General features: G+C 35.7%; 2 protein-coding genes across 4 annotated transcripts; both read right to left on the reverse strand.

Annotated features, from left to right (window-relative positions):
- Window positions 1-829: 829 nt before the first annotated feature.
- Window positions 830-5,904, reverse strand: LOC103714897 (uncharacterized). Of its 3 annotated transcripts, XR_015974083.1 has the most exons (6): window positions 5,706-5,904; window positions 5,461-5,625; window positions 5,330-5,389; window positions 3,260-3,447; window positions 1,701-2,000; window positions 1,189-1,328 (listed from the first exon to the last, which is right to left on the reverse strand). XR_015974083.1 is itself a non-coding variant. In XM_008802346.5 (5 exons), the coding sequence occupies exons 1-5, from the start codon at window positions 5,801-5,803 to the stop codon at window positions 1,138-1,140; spliced, it is 702 nt and encodes a 233-aa protein (XP_008800568.3). In that variant the 5' UTR covers window positions 5,804-5,904; the 3' UTR covers window positions 830-1,137. The 3 variants fall into 3 exon arrangements, 2 of the variants coding, with proteins under 2 accessions (XP_008800568.3, XP_038970876.2); XM_008802346.5 differs by lacking the exon at window positions 1,701-2,000 and having other exon boundaries at window positions 830-1,328; XM_039114948.3 differs by lacking the exons at window positions 1,701-2,000; window positions 5,330-5,389 and having other exon boundaries at window positions 830-1,328.
- Window positions 5,905-9,615: 3,711 nt separating this feature from the next.
- Window positions 9,616-11,208, reverse strand: LOC120104318 (uncharacterized). The gene is made up of 2 exons (XM_039115238.2): window positions 10,437-11,208; window positions 9,616-10,344 (listed from the first exon to the last, which is right to left on the reverse strand). The coding sequence occupies exons 1-2, from the start codon at window positions 11,143-11,145 to the stop codon at window positions 9,731-9,733; spliced, it is 1,323 nt and encodes a 440-aa protein (XP_038971166.2). The 5' UTR covers window positions 11,146-11,208; the 3' UTR covers window positions 9,616-9,730.
- Between the last annotated feature and the right edge of the window lie 1,224 nt (window positions 11,209-12,432).

The raw sequence follows: 12,432 nt of genomic DNA on the forward strand, positions 1-12,432 counted from the left end.
TCGCTGATAGAAACATCAGCATGACAGCATAGCATTATACATGCAACATTCCAGTTCTCGCTGATAGAAACGTCGTCAGCATGACAGCATGATTTATGCTTGTACGTAGGCGGTGGGGGCTATACTTTGGACCATGCATAAATTGCATGGCCGCTCTTGGATTCCTCGGTCGGCACCATTCTTGCATCTGCATGCATTAGGGAGAGGTTTTAAATACGATTCTCACTGTTTCTTACGTCTCTCAAGCTTTTTTTTTTTTTTTAATAAGAAACAAAACTCAGGCAGTAAATCCACAATGTGGTAAATTTCAATTGACAAAGCGCGATGATCTTGCACAACTTGGAAGAGAATGCCAAATGGTTGAGTTGATGAATATTTTGTTGATAACTCTATTTTCCTGTCCTTATTCTAGTATCCGGCTGAGCTACCACCTTTCCTAATGGCTTTACTACTTGGACAAAAGGGTGGGAGTGTGATGCCGGTTAGTATCAATCCTTCACATGTAAGGCAGGAATAAGATGGAAAGGTGAAAGGTAACCCCTTCCAATCTCAAAAAAAAAGAAAAAAAAAGAAAAGAAAAAAAGAGGAAGATTAATATTAGCTGCAAAGCACTAAGAAAAGTCTGAAGGCTTGTATATACGCAAAAAAATATCCATTGCGCACACTATCCTATGACCACTACGTACAATAACAGTATTAAAGTCTGTCTCGCCTCCACAGGTCAACTCTGTAAGTAGATTAAAAAGGCCTAAACACAGTCTTCTCAGTAAAAAAAAATAAAAGAAAATAAAAGAAAACTCAACACAGTTCTGTCTTTTAAAAACAGCCATAAATTTAATTTACCTTCGATGGATTTATTGGTGTAGACCGTTCCAGAACTCCACTAGATAAATGTACCTTCATGTCATTGTTTGACTTCGTAATGATGACATTAGTGACAAGTAGGGGACCTGAAATATAATTCATTGTAACATTTTCGTTTAAAAAGACAGAAAGAAAAAAAAAAAGCATCCATGGTGGGCCTTAAAATCCTCGCAACATCGAATTCCAATTTACTCATATATGTCATATAAAAAGCAGAGTCTGAGGATTTCCCATTATTAGGCAGAAGCCATATTTTACACTCAGGAGCCAGGTTCACTTCTCTGCAGTCTCTGATTCTGGAGATCTGCAATTCTGGCATTCCACAGGGGAACTGGGGGGGAGATCGCCCGTGAGGCTTATCCTTAATGTCTGGTGCTTCTCCTCATTTGAAGGAACATGAAGAAGAGCCTCCATTATTAGTATGTCCCAGCTATGGTGCCGAAGAAATGAAAATGTAGTATCCTCTGCAGCACAGGAAAAGAAAGTCATATACCGTGTTCCATATTTCGTGGTAAAGAAGTTTACATTATATAATCCTATTTTATCACCAATATGTCAAAGCTTTAAATGTCATGACTAGGAAACATTTCTCATTGTCGCATCTAATCCATGCACAACTTGGCCAAGATCTGATTAAGGTTTTATGTTGTAAAATTAAGGTCATACCATTATAACCAAGTTCGAAGATTATTGAACAGAGAAAAGCATAAAAGCAACAGTGTGAAATAAGTTCTGGTGCACCAAAATTGGATGAGCACATACACACGGTATTGTCTAAAAGCTAACTATGCTGGAGTCTTAGTAGCCCTGGGACATGGTAAACTTGCAATCTTTACCTTGCTCTATCACAAGTAGGCTCAATCTCAAAAAATATTGCTTGCTAGTAGTCACGAGCCTGTATTTCAGAATCTTGAATCCCATCTAACTTGTAATCCACCTTTTGGTTTCGTTCTATGTGAATTTCTCCTTCCAAATTCTGACTCGATATTTCTTCTTTTTATTCCTTCCATTGATTTCCCCAGTCTCTACATTTCTCTTCTTTCTATTCTCCTCCTTGATCTCCACCACCTCGTATTCTCTATCACATAGCACAGGTTCTTTACAAGTTGAAATTTGGCAAGAAGTTGCTGCCAAACCTATGAATCAGGATAGCAACACTAAAAGGTTGGTATTCAAACTTATGAATCAGAAAAGAAAGACATTAAACAGTTGGCTAACCAGAAGTATATTATGTGTTCATTGCTTTTATACTTTATAAGGCATTAACTTCTAGATGAAGCTGACTTCCATGCCGAGCTAGTTTGGGTCATGGAACCAATTAATAATAAAGGTCAAAAGAGATTGAACATCTTTCGCACGTGCTCTGAGTGGAATTGGATTTGTCAAGATTTCATTTTCAGATGTATCAAGAAACAATATTACAATTAAAAATAGGCAAGTTGTGGACTGCTAGGTAGGTAATGGAACATTGCCAGCTATGGGACGGTAATGGAATTAGTTAAGATTTCATTTTCAAATGCATCAAGAAACAATATTATAAATAAAAATAGGCAACTTATGGACTGCTAGGCAGGTAATGGAATTCTGACAGCTATGGGTCATTTCTGCTGCTAAGTTTTGATAATGAGAAAAGACACTTTATTACTCTAAATGTTAAATCAGATACTACAAGCTTTAAAACTTAGTTGTTGGAGAAACACTTCAAGGGGTTGGACCCAGAACAATGGGCAATGTTGGTTACAATATGACAATAGGCAATTGTTTTCTGCTCTTTTGAGCAGATTTGAGGATATCATATAAAATATTTCAAGGGCACTCTTCCTGGTGAAATTTGTACCGTCAGTATTTTCAGAAAATTGAACAAGATTGCACTTATTGAGCAACAGCAAAACTATGCCCTGCATATTTTTGTATTTAGGTTGCGCAGTATTGGCATACAACCTTCATTAACATTGTAGATCTTTACAAAGAAAATTTTGGGTACATTAATAGATCATATGGACAATGATGACAATTTATGTAAGACATTTTGCCACTATGTTTCTTTGCTAAAGCATCGCAACTTCTCCAAGTTAATGAACAACAAAGAAGATGGTACAGACTAGAGTAGAATTACAACTGAGTAACTATCATATGAAAAGTTCTAGTATAGCAGAAATCCAAAAGTGGCTTCAACTGAAGAAAAATGTTTGATACTGTATCTACAATCTAAAAGTAATGTGAGAGATCTTATCGACTCAACTGTAGAATACATGCAAAGCCACACATGAAGGTGAAAAAAGAAAATATGGGATAGATTTGCCAAAATGTGGAGAAGTAGAAAGTAGGAAGAATTAATCAGGCAATGCACAGCAAGACACTAAGATAAACTTGCAGTAAGTTAAGTATGTATAACCTCCATGACGGATGGCCTTCAACTGGAAAATGCCAGATCCTTGTGGCCCAGAAACAGGGAATGTGCAAGATACAGAACGCCTCCTATGACCAACTGCAAGAGATGCATCATACCATGGACCTCTTACAATTGGCACACCAATAGTCTCTATAATTTTCTGATTCTGACTAGCCTCTTCAATTGCCTTACTGAAAGCAAGTCAACAAGTTGCACCTGTAAGGGTTCTCATAATGCAACATCTACATTTTCATCAAGATTAATTTTATAATTTCCTTTAATAAAATAAAAAAGAATCACATTTTCTCTTAGCAAAATATATGCTTAATCAAAAAATTACATATTTCTGGAATACTAGTACATGGCTGAAACAAAATCTTAAGTGAGAATATCCAGCCTTAACATGTGAGAGAACAAATATAACAAAATTAGATAACAAAGATCTGACATATCGAAAGATGTGTCATGACAACTACTTGGGCAATCACCATTGATGAAAGGTTTAGGGAATATACAGTGGATAATATTCTGAATAGATAGCTTACTGTGAACTTGAGGAACATCATAAAAAGTTACAATAATTATTCTATTCTCACTAGACTAAACGTGGTCCCTTGTAAATTTGCCTAACAATTTTTCCAATTTGTGAGGAACTTGGAACCTCGTATTACAAGGAAAATATATATTGTCATGACTTGGTCCATATCCAAAGTTCATAATAAACTAAATACCGTGAGTGGCACTGCAATGCAGAAGAAAGGTTGCCAAACTAATTGATCCACCCTTCCACAAATGAAGCAAAATACTAAAAACTAATTAGTTTCCAAATTTTGCTCAAGAAATATTGATAATTACCTCCAGTTTGGATTAAAATCTTGGTAGCAACATGATTTACGAATCAGAGGGTATTATGCCCAAACTAGATATGCTAAATAAAACCAGCAGTGAGATGTCATGAACTAAAAATCAGACATTGCTCATTGCTGGCGGCATGCCAAAAATCAGACTTCGCAGCCCAATCGGCCTTTTATTTAGATATGTCTGGATGACAAAAAGTGCAGGTTGGCACAAAATTTGACAAACAGTTACATCATTGATCAGTCCTTGATCATAAAAGCTGCTTAAGTCACCATACACAAAATAGTGTCTGGGAATTGATCGTTATCTCAAGCCCTAGCACAAAGCAGCAAATGTGAAGGAACTTCAAAGTTGTCGTTTTATCCCATCCCTAGGTTACAGGAGATCATGTTAACAAAAAATGGAACTTCTGATGGTTAAGGGCACGGAGAAAACAATAGAAAGATGTGGCACCGAGCTTGCTCATTACCTAAACAATCTGCATACTGCAAATGGTTTTAGTGCTTTTTAGTGATTACGGTAATAATGGGAAACCGATCTTGGAGAAGGTTAAAGGTGTAAAGGAGCTGACTGAGGAGAATATTTGTATTAAGCTGGATTCGGAAGTTGCATAGCATAGATGGCAGCACTAGGATCAGAAAAATGGTAAAGGGCATTTACTCATATATATTTAGAGAGAAAGGAGACAAAAGAATGGGACTGGGTAATGTGCAAAAAAATTAAAGTTTTATTAGTTGGACACAACAGAAAATCATCTATCTTCCAAACTTGACATCCATCATAGAAAATCTCTAGGTAAATACAGGAAGTACTGATTTAAATCAAAGGTAGGCAGTGAGCTTTAGCCATGGTTTAATGGACTGGTTTAGATATGATGGGCTATAAATTTGCCACGACTTAAAGTATATGTTGTACATTGGATAAAAGTTCAAGTTATGTATGGATGTATGTAGAAAATAATTGGTTAATGCGCAATGGAAATTAGAATGACTGCTTGTTTATAACAGGACAATGCGAAAATTCAACAAGAGATGGTGCAATTTGATAAAGTTAGTTCGAGAAGATTTAATATCAATTTAAAAATGGAGTTTTCCTAAGAAAAAATAGTTTCTTTTCTACTCCAGAACAGCAATTTCCAACTCCAATTTTACACAAAATCTGCGGGTGTCCAAAACACATTTATGTATCTACTTTAAATGACCAATATTCGATTACCTTTCCAAGTCACCGAAAAACCAAGAAGATACTATGTTCCAAGTTGCGTCCAGACGAAATCTTGAACAACGAACCATCATGCTTCACCAATATAATAAGAAGAGACAAACTTAGGGGAGGGGAAATGGCACCTGCTGCAGCCATGAAACATGGCGAGGTCATTGAGGGCACTGAGGGCTAAACCTCCGGTGACGCTGATCAACGCGATCCGGAAGACCCTTCGGCCTAAAAATCTCTTCTTGCCGCTGCTGATGCTGCTACTTGCGGCCTGCTCCGAGGAAGTAGAAGAGAAGAAACTGCACGAAGAATTCAATCATCCTATCATCAATTGCCGAGAAGAAGGAAAATTAAAAGGGAGGTGATGGGAGGGGATTACAGCGGAGACTGGAGATGCCTCAGAAGCGTCGAATTTGCGGAGGAGGAAGAGCTTTTGGTGAGGAGGGGGGAAAAAGATGCCAACTTTCTCGCCAACATCTCTCCCTCTCTCGCCTTGCCGATCCGAGGGAAGGAAACGGTAAGGGGGGCAGCTAGGACTTTCAGAGCTCGGCAATAGGAGGAGGAGGAATTCCCACGGATGCATTCATTTTATATTGGTTTAATAAATCCGGTTTCCATATATATATATATATATCGATTGATTTTAAGTTTGAGTTAAGACTCAATTATCAGCATGTCATTATCATATATGTTATTAAATATATTTTTATAATAAATTTAAAATATATTTATTTATAATTTTTACTATATATAATTATTATATTATATTAAATAAATTATGAATTTTAGATATATCTATTTCAATTGTTATAGAAACTCTTTTTATAATTGTTATAATGTTTATATAACAAATTAAAAATCTTCTTTTTATATCTTATTAATAATAATATGAAATATGAGAAGAATTTAAATTTCATTGTTAATATCAATATACATATGGATAGCTTGCAATTAATTAATAAATCATTTTAATTAATATATTGATTTAATTAATACATGGTTTTCATCTTTTTCATGGTAATTTGGAATGCAGGGATGATTTAAATCATATCATTATTGTTAGTATCTACATGGGCCATGGCAATTGCCACACGCCAAATGGAGAGCTCGGCACAATAAGAGCCTCTATTTTAATTTATTAATTATAATAAATATGAGGCTTTAGCTAAAAATTTATTGCATATTAAGCAATAAATTTTTATAATTGCTGAGCAGAAATTTTCATTATTAATACTAGTATCATTAATGCTGGCATTCATATATCCAGCAGAGAACTCCACACAAGCTAAATTCATGTATATACTCCCATCATTAATCCTAGTATCATTAACATAACTTTGTGCATACATAAAGTATAATTTTTTCTTCTATTTTCGAAATGCAATATAATAATTTCACAAATTATAATAAATAAAATATTTCAATAGCCATATTTTAATTACATTGTAAGTAATAAATTTTAATAATTGTTGAGTATATTAACGTCGGTATCTAATATTTATTGTAGATTAAACAAGAATTTTTAATGATAGCCATGCACATTAATACCCGTATTGATTCCATTTAGGTATATAATAAATTAACAAAAGAATATATACTAAATTAGAATAAATATAAGAGCCCTAATTATTATCCCGAATAAAGAACCGTATTACTGATATTATTAATACATGTATCCACGTGATGAATGGAAAGCTTAGCATAAACCGAGTCTCCATTTTAGTTGTTTAACAATATAAACCTTGGGATGCATCAGTTGCAGTATTATTTTTTTTTCCAACTACTCTTGAAATGCAATATAAAAGTAGATATAACAGAATAAATAATATTATAATAATATCTAATTATTTTTCAAAAATAAAATTTTGATTTTAATATTATGATATACTATCGCTATACAAAATTTTAATAGTATATGTATATCTATCGATACAGTAAAATAATATATTATTATAAATTATAAGTATATAATACAACCTGTATATAATAAGAAATAGAAAAGGAATTACATATCGGAGATATTTAAATACAATATAGATATATATTAGTGGTTATACTTTCATTTTTAAGCAATATCATGGACATAAAAATATAATAAAAATTAATAAAATATTAGTAATAATGTAATAACCCGCGTAGGATTTGGGCAAGGTACACTACTCATGAAAGATGTTTCATTAGTATCAACATACACTAGGTAAATATAGTTATTAATAATATCATTAATTTTATATTAATTTAGAAGTGTTAATAAAATGTTTCTCATTTAATAGGGTTTAATAAGCTAATAAACTTATATAATATTGCCATATTCTGTTAAAGAACTTATCATCCAAAAAGAAGAAAGAGCTTTATTGATAACGCTGTTAATATGGGCGTCCATACGTTGAATAGAGAGCTCTCCGCAAGCATAGCCTCAAATTTAGAATATATATATTAGATATATAGATTAGATTACTAGAATCCACTACGTGCGTGTGCAGGGATTTCCCTCGGAGAGAGCCAAACAGGTGGAGAGGGTGGGCCCCGAACTCAATACTTTTCTATTTCAAACTAAGTATCAGAAATCTGTAATTGTTATAATTGAAACCCTCACAAACATAAATTGCAATAAATCTTGAATAATGTTTAGATTAGTCCTGTGCACGCAAGAAGAGACTAGTCCGAGCTTGAATGATGGACTAGATATAAACCCGTGTAGAACTTGAACATTTTAATCAAATAGATCCCTCAATATTATAGAAACCTGCTAATAAAGTTGCTGACTTCATGGACCGATTTCATCGACCCTGCATGCCTCTCACTGCCTTATAGATACCGTTGATGAGTATATCCCTCTTAGTTCACTTCAAATAGAGAAACAACCAAGTCTTTCAACCAAAAGTAGGAGTTTATTTCTCAAGTTACCTGAATAACATAAAAAAAGATCCTCTATAATCCCCCAGTATTGCTGCTCAATGAATAGTACTTATGTGAGCAACTTTTTTTTTAAAAAAAAATCCAGTTCCCTCAAAAACATTTAAATGAAAATTTCGGGGAATGGGAATCCTGTACTGGGCCCCTGGAAAAAACACAGAAATACTGAACCAACTTCAAAAGCCAAAGAACTAAGAAACTCTGATCTCACGATATGCTTTGAACCAAAGGCTTTTTCCAATTTATGAATGAGAAATTTTAAGCTACCATCCGGATTATTTACTGGTATGGGGCTTTTATCTCAAAATTTCTTGCAAACTTGTTTTTGGCTGCTTTTGGTCCTTGGCAAGTCTGTTTTGCATATAAGTAAATAACTGGGACAGGTTAAGATGATATTTGATCATCCTTGTGGAAACAATCAAACATTTTCTGTCTTATATATAGGTAATTGATTCAAGTCTAGGCCACTTAATTCATTGAAGTTTAACCAACTTATTGTATAAGCTTAAGATCATCTTGAGATCATATTTAACACTTCGAGACGGAAATGACCCAAATGGAAGATACAGAATGGCTTTCTTCTTATATAAACACCAAGTGTGAGGTTTTGACAACATAGTCGTAGGCAACCAAGAGCAAATAAATGTGTCTATAAATTCCAGTCGAGCAATGACAAATTTTCAGAATAGATCTAGCACTTCTCCTTAAGTCATGTTTGTATTACTTCTGGAAAGGGACTAGAAATGTTTATAAATGTTTGTATGAACTGGTTACTGTACTCCATTTGCAGGAGCTAGTATAGATCTCAAAGAGATCCAGAAAGGGAGAATACAGGTCCTTACCAAAGAAACGAGTATTATGATTGAAAGTCAGATGCCAACAGTTGGCTTCATTCAAGGTTCTCAACTCAAATAGAAGAAGGAAAATTTTAAAATTACAAAAATTGTTAACCTAGAGAAAAATGTCAAACTACCTTGCTCCTAGAAACAAAAGAGAAATATCCAGAAATTGAAGAATTTTTGATATCAAAATATTTTTTGAGTCGAAGGCTTTCCTTTAATTTATTATTGAGAAATGCTAAGCCATCCTTAGAGTCATTGATCAGCATAAACTTAATTTGATCCCAAATCACGAGCATTTCTTTTGTTTGTAGCTTTGATTCTCGGTCGTTGTGCTTGCAAGTTAATTTGTTGCATAATCAAATAACTTGGACAGGTTAAGATAATATCTGACCATACCTCTGAGGAAGATCACATACTAAATATTAGTCTTCTATATTAGCAACTGATTGATATTTAAGCAACTTCTCTCATGGTATTCGATGCAAAAGTTATTTCAAGGTAATGTAACACTTTAGGAGGAAAATAACCCAATTGGAAGATATAGAATGCCTTCTCTAATATATCAACTACAAATGAAATGTTTTGACAACAACAGTAGGTGATGTGCTCATAAGTTTGAATGCAGCAGTGGTGATGAATTTTCATATTAGATGGGACTACCGAACCCATACCCCCCAGAGCACCCTGAAGTAGAGTTCTCATTTGATCCCCATCTCTTCAGCAGCAGCTCCTCGTACTCTTCTTTCTCCAGGAGGGCTGCCCCCGCTCTACTCTTCCACACCTGTGCTGCCTTTGTGAGCTCCATCTCCGCTTCCTTTATCAGTGAGTCCAAATCCAAATCCAGGCTCAAATCTAAACTCAAGCTCAAACTCCCTTCCACTCCCCTCTTCCATACCTCGCCACCCTCTCCCTTCCAATACTTCTCTTCTAGCATTCTAAGGAACTCATCCTCCACTTTCTCGACATCAAACTCGTCCGTCACCAGGCAAGGCTTCTCGTCTTCAAGCCCGCCGCTTTCATCATCAGTGTTCACCAGATGATCAGAAGGCGGTCCTCGCGAGCGAGCACAAACAGTTCCTTTCTCCATAGTTATGAATCCCCCATCTTCCTCATCAGTTGGAAGAGAGTTCTCGATCGTGATGAAGCCACGCTCCGATCGCAGGGAGGGGACTCTTCGTGCAGTAACAGTCACCGACCGGCTGCGGAGGCAACCAAGATCCGGGAGGCATGCAAAAAACTTGCTTTTGTTTTGCTTTTGCCCTGCGTACGTTAAAAAAAGTTAAAATTAAACAAACTGTGCATGGCATCGAAACGTATCAACAAAGACAAATCTAACGAAGCTACCAACATACCAACAAGATCTTGAGCTTCTTCCAACATCCTACAGCACACACTAAGGTTTAGCGCGCCGCCACTGGCCATCCCTCCAAGAATAAAGCTCATGCTCTTCCCACCGAAATTGGAATGCAAATTCCCGGCCATCGCCAACTCACTAAGATCGACATGAAACGTGCCAAGATCACAATCAGCTGCATCGACTAAAGACACCCATATGGTGAAACTCCTCAAGATCGATCGGACGTCGGTACTGCAATGATGCAAGAATATCTCGTCGAAGCTGGCAATCCCTTCGCAGACATGAACGGGGAGCGTGTGCTCTCCCTTGCACCCTTTGGTCTTCCATCCGACAACCAAAACCTGGCCGTCCATGGCTGATGGCAGGCCACCTACCTGATGGATCTGGAGGCACACCACGCACCGGGACCGTCGCCTCCTGATGTCATCGAGGAAGTTGAGTACTTTCCACCTCCAATTACAGAACACATTCCTTTGGCTCGTGGCCTCAGGAGGAATCCTCGCTCTGTGGAGGAGATCAAGCTCTTCCAGAAGCCGAGCTCCATGTTGGGTCCTGTCCATAATCTTAGGACTTGAAAGACCGATGGAGAGGTGGCGCTTAAGATAAGCAGCTTGGATCGATGGAAGCGACGGTGAGGTGGTGGTGATCATTGGAGTGGCATGACATGTCTCGCGATGCAGGTGATGGATGCTGAGGAATGCCATTGTTGGATTGGCTGGGATGGCATCTTGATGAGAAAAGGGGGAACCAAGTTTGGAGTAATCTAATTCATCTTGTGCTCTTGGGTATAAGTGGTTTGCTTCGATCTCAGAAGACATCGTATCATGAGTAAAGAGGTGAGTGGGGCTGCTAGGAGCTGGCTGTGATCATGTTCTCCACAGGCAAGGCAGTATTTTATCAACCCCACCTAAGAGAACAATAAAATATGCTCACCTTTATGTTGAGTAGTTGTCCAAATTGGCGAGGGCCAAAACCACTTACATGCCTTTTGGATTGGATATCCATACATAGTCTGTGCTCACTTAGCTTTAGGATCATATAAAGTCATCTTGCTGCGAGTGCTAAGGTTCAAAATAACAGGTCAAATCGAGAGAGGAGGAGAAGACCATGTGACTTACAGGTAAGAGGGGCAAAAACAAAGGGCTAGTGGGTTTGGAAACGCATCGCTCAGCAAGTGTGCTGCTTTGCATGCAGGACTCGTTTTATTGGAGTTTTCAAAATGTAGAAGTACCCGTTGGTGTTTTCAAAAGATAAAAAATAAAAAAATATTTTTTATTAAGATTTTCACATTTGGGAAGTGTTTTGATCGCATAAAAAAATTTTATTTATCAAAATATTTTTTTAAAAAATTAATAGCTGAATATATGATGCCTGAAAAAAATATTTTTTAAAATATTTAGTTGATCATATGAAAGTGATACATTCTAGATTGGCATGTATTTACTTAAGCATATATTTTTTCGAAAAAGTTGCGTAAAATATCTGTTATGCCTTTGATATAGCGAAAAATCTTATTCCATTCTATTTAAAAGCTTAAGAATAAAAATTATCCTAATTCTCAGCTTGTAGAAATTATGCTCCACGCAGATTTTTTTTTTTATGAAATATGAAAATCTTATTTTTATGAAAAAGTTATTTTTTTTTGAAACTACAACTAAATATGAGTAGTTTCTTCATTTTTCGCTAGCCATATTTTCACTCCTCTTTTTCCTTTGAACTAAATGAATTCTTCATGGGAAAGAAAAATTTAGACGAGATATAAAAAAATTCAATTCCCATCAACTGAAAATTGAGATAATTTTTTTTTTAAATATTCTTAAACTTTTAGATGGAATATAATAAGATCTTTCCCACGTAATAGGCATTTTACCTAACTTTTTGGGAGAAGTAAATGCTCAATTAAATATAAGCTATTCCAGAATACTTTGACTTTTTTTTTATGGTGAATCAAATATATATAAATTATTTTTTTAATACATCATATATTTGGT

Source organism: Phoenix dactylifera, chromosome 16 (assembly GCF_051530095.1).
Source record: "Phoenix dactylifera cultivar Ajwa chromosome 16, Ajwa_hap1_PhDact_Kaust_v1.1, whole genome shotgun sequence".
Lineage (NCBI taxonomy): Eukaryota > Viridiplantae > Streptophyta > Magnoliopsida > Arecales > Arecaceae > Phoenix > Phoenix dactylifera.